The following is a 12,515-nucleotide window of genomic DNA, read 5'->3' as shown; positions in this document are numbered from 1 at the left end:
AGAGTACTACTCTCATCATCATATGCACGGTCTCACTGATAGCAGAGAGGGCAGACATACAATGATAAGTATATTCAACTGTGGAATAAATAAATGTAATTAAAAAAATGGTGTGGGGTCCCCTATATTATTACTAACCAGTGCAGAAAAAGCTGACAGCTGCGGTATGCATCCTGCAGCTGTCAGCTTTACCTTGACTGATAAAAAAAAAAATAGGTGTCCCTGCTGCATATTTTAAAATTATTTACATAAATAATTTTTTTAAACGGCATGGGGTCCCAGCATTTTTGACATCCAGCCAAAGCAGACAGCCGGGGATGGTATTCTGACTGGGAAGGGGCCGAGGATATTGGCCCTCCCCAACCTAAAAATAACAGCCTGCATCTATTAGATACACCAATTCTGGTGCTTTGCCTGGTTATTTCCACTTGCCCTGGTGCAGGGGCAAGTGGGGTAATAGTATTTGGATTGATATCAGCTTTGTAATGTCCGATGACAAGCACAGGAGTTAGAAGTGGAGAGGCGTTTATAAGACACCCCATTACTAACCCCATAGTGAAAATGAAAACTAAATAAAGACACACAGAAAAAACTCCTTTATTTGAAATAAACACTCCCCACCCTCTTTTACCAATTACTTATAAAAAAATTAAAAAAAAACAGTATTCTTCAACTGTCCACCGATAATCCATATGTACCACAACATGCTCAGCTCTACTACATCTGGATGCATTACTGAGCGGTGGCATGATGCGACCGCTTCGCCATGCATCCTGGAGACGCTGAGCGTGAGAACACAGCTTCATTGCAGCAGTTACGTCAATAAGGTTAACGGAGTTCATAGCCAATGAACTCCAGTCATCTTAATGATGTCAGCACTCGGCACTGAACTTCAGTTCTCACGCTCAGCTGATTGTCTCCCGGTCGCACGGCTGAGCGGTCGCATCATGCCACCGCTCAGTAATGCATCCAGATGTAGTAGAGTTGGAGCACGTCATGGGACATATGGGATTATTGTCAGACAGGTGAGGAATATTATCATTTTTATTTTTACACTAAAAAAATGGGTAAAAGAGGGTGGGGAATGTTTGTTTCAAGTAAAGGTGTTTTTTTTCTGTGTGCTTTGTTCAATTAAAAGGACTTTTTTCTGTGATTATTTTTTTTTTTACTTAAACTAACAGGGTTAGTAATGGGGGCGTCTTATAGGCACCTCTCCATTACTAACCTCTGCGTTTGATGTCAGCTGACATCAACCACAATACTATTACAGGGCAAGTGGGAAGACGGGCAAAGGCCAGAATTTGTGCATCTAATAGATGCGCTTTTTCTGGGGCAGCTGGGGGCTGATAATTTTAGGCTGAGAAGGGCCAATATCCATCCATCCATGCAAACCACCCTTGGGGGTTAAAATAAATATTTTTTTAGAGTGGTGGGGACCCTGCTATTTTTGATACGCAGTCAAGATAAAGCTGGCAGCCAAGGTATTCAGCCCGCAGCTGTCTGCTTTATCTTGGCTGGTTATCAAAAATGAGGGGGAACCCCGTGTTCGTTTTTTTAATTTATTTAAATACACGGGAGTTGCAACAACTGCTGGGTGTCGCAATGAACTCTGCGAGACCCGGCTGCTGGGAACTGAGGTGACTTCAATAAAGTTATCTCAGTTCACAGTGCCTGGTTCTCACGAGGGCATGGCCGTCGTGAACTGAAATAACCTTATTGTAAGGTCACCTGAGTTCATAGCAGCTGGTTCTCATGCTGCACAGCGTCAGTGCCGGACTAATGAACGACCATAAGTCCGGTATTCATCAGTTCGGCACTCAAGCTACAGTAAATCCCAGTGGCTGTGAACTCCGGTAACCTTAAAAGTTACCAGAGTTCACAGCCACCAAGTCTCCTAGCAGATGTGAGGCCTGGAAACCACATGGGAAACTTTGAGGGACATTTTAAGGTTACTTGTGTCTTCAGCTGCTGCAACACCTGGAGGCTGTGAACTAAGGTTACCTTGGGTGTGTATTTTACGGTAATTGTTAATGAATAAAAAATAAATAAAAAATACCGTGGGGTCCCCCTTAATTTTCATAACCAGCTAAGGGAAAGCCGACTGCTGGGGGTTGGTGATAATATTATGGGAAGGGGCCAATAGCCACAAAGGTTGCCAAGCTATTAATATTAGCTCACAGCTGTTTGCTTAGTCTTTACTGGTTTGTATCATTTTATACATGAAGGATTTTGTGATCTTATTATTCCGTGTTACAAGAGGTGTATTATTTCTATGCTGAGAATACATAAATGTGTGCACAAAGCTGATGATATAGCGATTACCGAAACGTCCAGCTCTTCCTATTCGGTGCATGTAGGTCTCCCAGTCATGAGGCACATCCAGGTTTATAACCAAATTCACTTTCTCAGCATCAATACCACGTGATGTCTAACATGTAGAAAAAGAAATACAGAATAGACAGAAATTCACATTTCATATATTCCTAAATTATTAACTGTACCACAGATCACCAAATCATGAATTGTATGTAGAAAAAAAAATATGTAGAATATTAGTAGGTGTATCAATAGTAGGTGCTGGATACAGTGTGTGCCAATATGTGTACATGCTATGGACACCGGACGACATATCACAGCTGGAGAACGGACGGACTAAGTCTATGTTACATAACTGCTTTTATGTGATGTCATACAGACGAGAAGAGATTGGGGGTCTCCACTGTTAACATGAAGGGAGCACTTTCTCTAAGTAAAATTAGTCAGTCAATCCATCAAGAAAATCTCCACTTAAAACTTTGTCAAAAGGGTTTTACGAATCCTTTTAAAATTGATGGACTGCTATCAAAATGCCCATACACGTTACTGAGCTGTCATCTGAGAACTGCCTATTCATGCGATTGGGACAAAGCTACCATACCAAGATGAGGCTAGGCCATATTTGATCCTCCTTTTTTATGCGACTTACAAGATCAGTAGAAATGAGGACACGGCAATGATACTGCTTCAGTTTGGCCATAGCATCCAGTCTTTGGTTTTGGTTCATACCTCCTGCATGGAGGCAACAAAAGGTGTAACGTCACATAACAAGTAACGGCTCTTACTTACTTTACATGTTAAATCAACTTGTGGGGAAAATAAGGGGCAAAAATCAAATTGTTACTCTGGCTTACCAGAAATACAGACAGCTGGAAAACCTTTGGCGGTCAGAACGTCGGAGAGGTGTTTGGCCCTATAAACATACAATTGTTATGATCACACCATTATCATGGCACAATCAGGAGCTGCATGTAATAGCAGATCAATAACGTTACCTGCTATGCAAGTTAGAAAATACTAAGGCTTGGTTAAAGGGAACTCTACTAAACAGTTCCTGCAAGTGCTGGATCTTCTCCTCAAAGGTCTTGTGTGGTAGAGGATGTGAATTCACCACCTTGTAATACTGTTTTAACCCTAGACAAAACAGAACAAGACAAATGTCAAGTCCCATACAACAAGAGCCATCAGGTGATTTCCTTCTCTATTGGGTTGCACGTACCTATAAGGCTGGGGTCGGTTACATTCAACCTGACAAATGTTGGCTCCCTCATATACCTCGTCAGCGCTTTAGCTAAGGATTCTGGGTAAGTGGCTGAAACAGCTAGCATCTGCTTGTTGGCGGGAAGAGATGAGTAAATCCAACTGAGAAAAGAAAAACCTGAACATTACCATGTACTATAAGGTTCTATATAATAAACCGAGAAATCAATAATAAAAATAAAGGGGAAGAGTAACTTGTCCGAAATGTTTAATTTGCCGAGTTCTATATGCTACTAGGCAAGTACAAAGGTCCAAAGGGGGTCTTACTTTACTTACTTTTTCCAAATCCATTTGAAAAACTTTATTTTCTTTAGTCAATATGCAAATGAGATGCTTGGAGCAGAATTCTACCTCCTTCTACAGTTATATCAAGTATCTCAACCCTGCCACTAAGAACCTGCACAAGTGCCAAATGACACAGTCAGTACATGCACAAAACAAGCCACTGGTAAATATTCTTCATTGCTGACCTGTTCCGGGGCACGAGTTCAGAGCAAGTGCTGACCTGTGCTGGCACACGAGTGCAGATCAAGTGCTGACCTGTGCCGGCGCACGAGTGCAGAGCAAGTGCTGACCTGTGCCGGCGCACGAGTGCAGAGCAAGTGCTGACCTGTGCCGGAACACGAGTGCACAGCAAGTGCTGACCTGTGCCGGAACACGAGTGCAGAGCAAGTGCTGACCTGTGCCGGAACACGAGTGCACAGCAAGTGCTGACCTGTGCCGGAACACGAGTGCACAGCAAGTGCTGACCTGTGCCGGAACACGAGTGCACAGCAAGTGCTGACCTGTGCCGGCGCACAAGTGCAGAGCAATGCTGACCTGTTCCGGCGCACGACTGCAGAGTAGACAGTGCTGACCTGTGCCGGCGCATGAGTGCAGAGCAAGTGCTGACCTGTGCCGGCGCCAAAGAGCAGATCAAGTGCTGACCTGTGCCTGTGCACGAGTGCAGAGCAAGTGCTGAACTGTGCCAGCGCACGAGTGCAGAGCAAGTGCTGACCTGTGCCGGCGCACGAGTGCACAGTAGACAGTGATAGCTTAAAGGGCTTTTTCACTTTTAATTCTGGTAATGTAAACTAACGAAATCAGATGGTCCTCTCCATCCCCGGGTCGAAGGCAATCTCTCTGCTGTAGCGCTGACGTCACATTGTAAACTCAAATCACCACTGAAGCCAAACACTTAACTCAGTGGCTCTGCTCATGTAGACAGCTTTAGCCACTGAGCTCAGCGATTGGCTCCAGTGGTGATGGTGATGTGAGCGTCATCGCTGTGGCCAAAACACTGAGACCAGAACAATGGCCTTGAGCAGACGCTAGACCCAGAGATTGGGAGTACTATCTGACTTTGTTATTTTATGTTACAAGAAACATTTCAGGTCTACTATACTGAAAGTGGAAACCTCTTTTAAATAAAATCCATGCAGCAAAGGTGAAGATCGCACCAAACTGATGGGGATGGGGGGAAGGTAGCTCAAGAACACAAAACTCCGCCCACACAGCTTTGAACATATAATTTGCATGTGAATGAAGAATGTTCTCTTTAAAATGATGCAGCGGATTTTTCTAAGATAAATATGGTTCTTCTTAGTATTAGGTCCTCTATGAGAACCTGTGCTCACTGTGGTAGAAATTTTGGAGATGACAAGATTGAGATGAGCTAAATGGAACCATAATTCCCTGTAGGGCAGCAATTTAGTGCACAGAAGGGATTTATATATTTAAATATATGATGGAAAAACCCAGGAACTGATTCCCCAATCTTTGGGGGAGGGCTCCCTGTTTGTGAGCAGTAAGCTGGGGTCTGAAGTGGAGGGATAATTCTCCAATCTAGATAACAGAAGAGGACAAGGGGAGAATATTAAGGGACGAACTGATGGTTGTTGTGTACTTTCCATTTTAGGTTTTTAATTAAAGCGACCAATTAACTCGTTTTCTTACTTAATCTGCTCCTGGAAGCTTCCTTCTTCTAGTAGTTTGTCTGCTTCATCAAGAATAAATAGACGGATGCTGGATGTGTTGAGATAGCCTATTTCTATTAATTGCTTTATTCGGCCTGCAAGAGGGAAACAAATTAAATATTAAAATGTTCATGTGAGCCCAGACTGGCAAATGCTCCCGGGCAAAATAAGACGGAGTTTATTTTTACTCATAATTAAAAGCAGTTAGTAACTGAAGCCAGGAATGGACTGCAGCCATCAGTGATGGGAGTCCAAAAAACCAAGCTCCGAACGCCAGCGATACAAAAGACATGTACTGAAAAGTGAACATTTGTGTCACTTCTCAGGAGAAATCAGCAGCAAGGCACAAAGAGGAGCAAAAATAACTGTGTTCACTGGAAACGTTTGGACCAAGATTGAAAGTAATCACATATCTATTCCTGGGACAGAAGTGATTCCCCAGTGATCAAGTCTTTTCTTAACCCCTTTCCAACATAGCACATATTGCCATGCACTCTGTCCAATGCAGATGTATCGTTTCAGGCTCAAGAGCTGAGCTCGCTTCATAAATAGCAGGTACCGATGTGCTATGCTAACAGCAGTGACCAGAGCTAGCTCCTATTGGTGCTGTCTAAGCATTTTATGCCAATCTCTGACAGCGGCATTTAAATGGAATGAATGCAGCCATTATTCAGGCACCCATCGCCCTCACCCCATGGGGGTCATGGCAGCGGAGCTTCAGAGGAGACCGGTAATTGTGCTGCAGTAAATACAGATTTTTATTACATACTAGATAGTGGCCCGATTCTAACGGATCGGGTATTCTAGAATATGTATGTATGTATGTATGTATGTATATAGCAGCCACATAGTATATAGCACAGGCCACGTAGTATATAGGAGCCATGTAGTATATAGCAGACAAATACTACGTGGCCTGTGCTATATACTATGTGGCTGCTATATATATATATATATATATATATATATATATATATATATATATATATATATATATATACACATACATACATACATATTGTAGAATACCCGAGGCGTAAATACAGGCCACAGGCAATATATAACAGTGGCAACGCAGTATATAACACAGCTCAAATAGTATAACACAGCCCATGCAGTATATAGCAGCCACACAGTATATAACACAGGCGACATAGTATTTAACACAGGCCATGCAGGTGGTCATGTGACCACAAGTATGCGATTTTCATACATTCCAACTAGACACATGAATTGAGAAAAGCCAAGCACATCCAGTCAGCGCATTACTGCAAGTATGCAATTCACAAACCTGTGACTGCCGCTGGAGAATCCTTACAGTGTGTACTGCGCGCACTGTAAGGATTCACAAGTCAGCAGTCACACACAGTGACTGCAGACTTGTACTCTAAGGCCGGACAACCCCTCTAACCAGGACACTAGAATATGTGATTACCAGGTGAGCCCACAGCGATGTGACACTTCTTCAGGCGAGCTTTGTCCTGTGGTAACGGTGTGCCTCCTATAAAAACATGGCACTCCAATCCCTCCAAGCGGCTGCCGATAGAAATGATGACCGAATGGATTTGGACGGCAATTTCTCTTGTTGGAGCCAACACCAAAATCTAAAAAACAAGAAAACACTAGAGTAATATGATGAAATACAAGGGGAGCGGCAGGAGAATAAAAAAAAGTAAGAATACCTGTGTTGCCATATTTTCAAGGATCAAGGAGTCTAAAGCCACGGTGGAGAAGACACAAGTTTTTCCAGTGCCGGACTTAGCCTGAACGATTAAATCTAAATTCAGAAGAATAAAAAATGAGTGCATCTCCAGCAAAGACGTCTAATCCAGCAGCTCTTTTCTTCTGATCTATTTAATACTAAAGAGTGAGGGAGTGAGTGTGTGTAGGACGGTCCGTCACCGGGCTGCTGGCCGCGCTCTGCGTGATGACATCAGTATATGGGTTACTTATGTAATATGCATGCAGTGATGTGTATGGGGCATATGCTCAGGATCCAGTCCAGCTGCCACGTCAGTAATCTGACCATTGCCTCCTACCTAATGGCATCCAGGGCTGTTCCTCTGATTAGCGGACCTGGTGTGACGTTGTGTGTGGCATGATAGGCCGACGTATCAAAACAAGATCCAGATGCCGTCAGGTAAGAGGCAATTCTCAGGGTTCCATCCAGCAGCCACAGATTACTGACGTGGCTGATGGTCCACACATGCAGTTTCTCCACGGAAAATCTGCAAAAGTCATTTTGCACATACCGGCTCACACATTCTTATCGTCTGGGAATGCAGCATTACTACCCCTTTTTTGGGGTACGGTGGGGAATTTGATAGATGGCCCCTTTTCCATTCCCACCTAAATTACTTACTGAATGTTCCCCCAGAGACAGGGAAAGAGGCCAGCCAGGCAGTTCCTATACATCTGTGCGGACACTAAAGACTTTAGAAACAAACAGCCGCCACATCTCGTCTAGATCTGTATGGGCGGCTAAAGGACGTGTGCTCACCGACGCGCCTCGCGGCCTCCCTCAACAACACCATGGACACATTTTGGAAGATCTGGGACCTCTGGGGACTATGATGCCACAACAACTTCCTAGAAGTCACAAGCATAATAATGCAATCCTTGATGCCTGTGCCCTAACCCTCCCCTCGTGTCTCCCCTTTGTCTTGTGTCTTCCTCCTTCAGGAGCTCTTTTTTCTCTTCTGATGAAACATTTCACGTTACACCAGACATTTCTATTTAGTAGTTGAGTTTGCTTTGGGTCACACGACCGGTTCTCCCTCATCTGAGAAAATTGGTCCGATTAAGCTAATCACACTCTGATCAAACTCTAATCAAATTGTGATTTGAATTTGTTGGATGAGAAGAAAAAACTACATTTCTCCACCTTCTCCGTTCTGTCAGTCCAGGATAATCAGACTGTACTTGGGTGTGATCGGAGTGCGGTCCGATATTTTGCACGGACCTATAGATATGAACAGCCGAGTGCAATGCAACAATCAGATGCTACTCGTGCATGCCGAGATTTTTCCCTGGGACCCTGTGCACGGCGATATTAATGGTCGGCTGTACGAGCCCTTAAAAATAAATAAATAACGGCCTCAGTCCCATTTATAGCACCGTACATGGTTACGCCTGGAGGTGACCGCACACACGATCTGCGGACTGACGGCTTTCTTCTCTTCTTACACTCACCTAATCCACACCTCCCCAGGGGAATGGCCTTGCTCTGGATAGGAGAAGGTTTGGTAAAGCCGGCTGCCGTCAAGCCCTCGAGAATGGGACGTGACAGGAGCAGTGAGCTGAAGTCAGCGGACGCGTCAGGACCCTGCAAGACGTCTCCAGTGCGAGGCCGAGAGCCCAGAGTGTGGGCAGCCATTTCTGATTTCACACGGACAACCCCCACAGAACACCGCCTGAAAGACAACAAACCAAGGGAGGCCGGTGAGAAGCCGCTGTGTGTCATTGACAAAGAGAAATATAAAGGATCAGGAAATAAAGAATCAGGAAATAGACAGACTGTATGCAAGACAGAACGGGCAGAGACGGAACATCTCTGCCGTACGACCAGTCCCATCTCTGCCGTCCAACCAGTCCCATCTCTGACGTCCAACCAGGCCCATCCCTGACGTCCAACCAGGCCCATCTCTGACGTCCAACCAGGCCCATCTCTGACGTCCAACCAGGCCCATCTCTGACGTCCAACCAGGCCCATCTCTGCTGAGCAACCAGTCCCATTTCTGCTGAGCAACCAGTCCCATCTCTGCTGAGCAACCAGTCCCCTCACCAGGTCAGAGTCCAGTTTGGCTCTTACTTTATTTCCTCCCCCCCATGCCCAGAATATTCCATATTTGCCATCTGCCATACAGTTCCAGTGATAGAAGCCTTTTATGTAGTGTTAGATTTTATGGTGTTACAATGGGGCATGGCTTGTGTGCTCTGGGGGATCTTTAGGCTGTTCTGACCTATTACCTTGTGAGCCACGCCCCCTTGGAAAAGACCATAAAATGTAGCACTGAATAAAAAGGCCCAGATTTCTGAAACTGGACGGCAGATTTAAAAAAAAAAAAAAAAAAAAAAAAAAACACAACCGGGATATTCAGAGGAGCAGAAGGAATACAATAGGGCAAACACCGGCACCGCTGCCGACAGGTCCCCGAATATCTAGTGCAGCACAGTGAGGCCTTACACAGCGGTCACCGGCACAAAGCTGCACGTTCAGGCGACACAGTACGGCCAGGGTCACACAGGGCGGACAAGCTGCCGTCCACACCTGTATATTTGGCCTCCTGACACTGCAGGCGCTATCACAGGAGGGGTTAGAACTGGGGGGAGCAGTCAGCACTGGGGAACTGGGGGGAGCAGTCAGCACTGGGGAAATGGGGGGAGCGGTCAGCACTGGGGAACTGGGGGGGGAACGGTCAGCACTCGGGAACTGGGGGGGAACGGTCAGCACTGGGGAACTGGGGGGGAACGGTCAGCACTGGGGAACTGGGGGGTGTGGTCAGCGCTGGGGAACTGGGGGGTGTGGTCAGCGCTGGGGAACTGGGGGGTGTGGTCAGCGCTGGGGAACTGGGGGGAGCGGTCAGCGCTGGGGAACTGGGGGGAGCGGTCAGCGCTGGGGAACTGGGGGGAGCGGTCAGCACTGGGGAACTGGGGGGGAACGGTCAGCACTGGGGAACTGGGGGGGAACGGTCAGCACTGGGGAACTGGGGGGTGTGGTCAGCGCTGGGGAACTGGGGGGTGTGGTCAGCGCTGGGGAACTGGGGGGTGCGGTCAGCGCTGGGGAACTGGGGGGTGCGGTCAGCGCTGGGGAACTGGGGGGAGCGGTCAGCGCTGGGGAACTGGGGGGAGCGGTCAGCGCTGGGGAACTGGGGGGAGCGGTCAGCGCTGGGGAACTGGGGGGAGCGGTCAGCGCTGGGGAACTGCGGGGAGCGGTCAGCGCTGGGGAACTGGGGGGAGCGGTCAGCGCTGGGGAACTGGGGGGAGCGGTCAGCGCTGGGGAACTGGGGGGAGCGGTCAGCGCTGGGGAACTGGGGGGAGCGGTCAGCGCTGGGGAAATGGGGGGTGTGGTCAGCGCTGGGGAAATGGGGGGTGTGGTCAGCGCTGGGGAACTGGGGGGAACGGTCAGCACTGGGGAACTGGGGGTGTGGTCAGCACTGAGGAAATGGGGGGTGCGGTCAGCGCTGGGGAACTGGGGGGAGCGGTCAGCGCTGGGGAACTGGGGGGAGCGGTCAGCACCGGAGCGGTTTTATTATCAGCCGGGACATTCACTAAAGGTACCTTCACACAACGATATTGTTAAGGATATCGTTGCAACGTCACGCTTTTTGTGACGTAGCAACGATCCCGCCAACAATCTCGTTATATGTGACAGCGACCAACGATCAGGCCCCTGCTGGGAGATCGTTGGTTGTGGGGAATGATCAGGACCTTTTTTTGGTCGCTGATCACCCGCTGTCATCGCTGGATCGGCGTGTGTGACACCGATCTAGTGATGTGTTCACCTGTAACCATGGTAAACATCGGGTTACTAAGTGCAGGGCCACACTTAGTAACCCGATATTTACCCTGGTTACCGTTCTAAAAATAAAAAAATAAAAAAAAGTACATACTCACATTCCGATGTCTGTCACGTCCCCCGCTGTCAGCTTCCTGCACTGACTGTCAGCGCTGGCCGGCCGTAAAGCAGAGCACAGCGGTGACGTCACCGCTGTGCTCTGCTTTACGGCCGGCGCTTACACAGTGCGGGAAGCTGACGGCGGGGGACGTGACAGACATCGGAATGTGAGTATGTACTGTTTTTTTATTTTTACAATGGTAACCAGGGTAAATATCGGGTCACTAAGCGCGGCCCTGCACTTAGTAACCCGATGTTTACCCTGGTTACCCGGGGACTTCGGCATTGTTGAAGACAGTTTCAACGATGCCGAAGTCTTTCCCCTGATCGTTGGTCGCTGGAGAGAGCTGTCTGTGTGACAGCTCCCCAGCGACCACACAACGACTTACCAACAATCATGGCCAGGTCGTATCGCTGGTCGTGATCGTTGGTAAGTCGTTTAGTGTAACGGTACCTGTGGTGTGAACAGAGCTTAAATCCAGATGCAGAATATTCCTCCTACTGACCGGCAGGGACCCCACGGCTCGTCCTGTGTGAGGGGCCACGTTCTCCTCAGTATGTGTGAGCCAATACCAGGAGTGGGTGATAAATACAGAAGTGGCGACGTGTTTCTATTATACTTTTCCTCTGACTGCTCCTCTCCTGGTTTTGGCAAATACTGAGGTAAAATACTGAACGTGTGACCGTGGCCTCATTGTCTGCAGCAGCGCACACTGCGGATCACACCATCTGCCTTTATCACTGGCAATGCGGGAGTAACCAGGGGCACAGGATATGTAGACCCAGCTCCTAGCACCTGCTAAACCTCCCACCAGCCGCTCCCCACGGCGCCACTCACCACTGCCAGCTCCGGCTCCTGAGAACGACGACAGGGACTTCAGCTCCAAAGGCTCAAGGACCTTCCGTGATGTCATGGCCATGTGACCAGTCACGTGTGTGGGCGGAGCGAACGGCATAGAGCTATAGATAGAATGCAGTGTGCGGAGCTGTGTGTGTGCAGTTCCATGTAGCAGACGGTTACATGCCGAGGAGCCGTGCAGGCTTCTATCGTGCAGCAGAGCTGTGTGTGTAATGTCCGGGCTTCTATCGTGCAGCAGAGCTGTGTGTGTAATGTGCGGGCTTCTATCGTGCAGCAGAGCTGTGTGTGTAATGTCCGGGCTTCTATCGTGCAGCAGAGCTGTGTGTGTAATGTCCGGGCTTCTATCATGCAGCAGAGCTGTGTGTGTAATGTGCGGGCTTCTATCGTGCAGCAGAGCTGTGTGTGTAATGTCCGGGCTTCTATCATGCAGCAGAGCTGTGTGTGTAATGTCCGGGCTTCTATCGTGCAGCAGAGCTGTGTGTGTAATGTCCGGGCTTCTATCATGCAG

General features: G+C 47.7%; 1 protein-coding gene across 1 annotated transcript in view; it reads right to left on the bottom strand.

Moving 5' to 3' along the window:
• Nucleotides 1-12,086, bottom strand: part of DDX20 (DEAD-box helicase 20) — a 22,726-nt gene extending 10,640 nt beyond the window's left edge. Inside the window, exons 1-10 of the mRNA XM_069761726.1 lie at nt 11,987-12,086; nt 8,724-8,944; nt 7,214-7,308; nt 6,967-7,135; nt 5,512-5,626; nt 3,536-3,678; nt 3,312-3,450; nt 3,171-3,229; nt 2,966-3,048; nt 2,323-2,428 (exon numbers count right to left, since the gene is read on the bottom strand). Of these exons, the coding sequence (XP_069617827.1) occupies nt 2,323-2,428; nt 2,966-3,048; nt 3,171-3,229; nt 3,312-3,450; nt 3,536-3,678; nt 5,512-5,626; nt 6,967-7,135; nt 7,214-7,308; nt 8,724-8,907 (1,093 nt within the window). The 5' untranslated portion in view covers nt 8,908-8,944; nt 11,987-12,086. The remainder of the gene's footprint in view (nt 1-2,322; nt 2,429-2,965; nt 3,049-3,170; nt 3,230-3,311; nt 3,451-3,535; nt 3,679-5,511; nt 5,627-6,966; nt 7,136-7,213; nt 7,309-8,723; nt 8,945-11,986) is intronic.
• Nucleotides 12,087-12,515: the final 429 nt, after the last annotated feature.

The sequence above is a fragment of the Ranitomeya imitator genome, chromosome 3 (assembly GCF_032444005.1).
Source record: "Ranitomeya imitator isolate aRanImi1 chromosome 3, aRanImi1.pri, whole genome shotgun sequence".
In the NCBI taxonomy this organism is placed as follows: Eukaryota; Metazoa; Chordata; class Amphibia; order Anura; family Dendrobatidae; genus Ranitomeya; species Ranitomeya imitator.
This window is presented reverse-complemented; position numbering and strand designations above follow the sequence as displayed.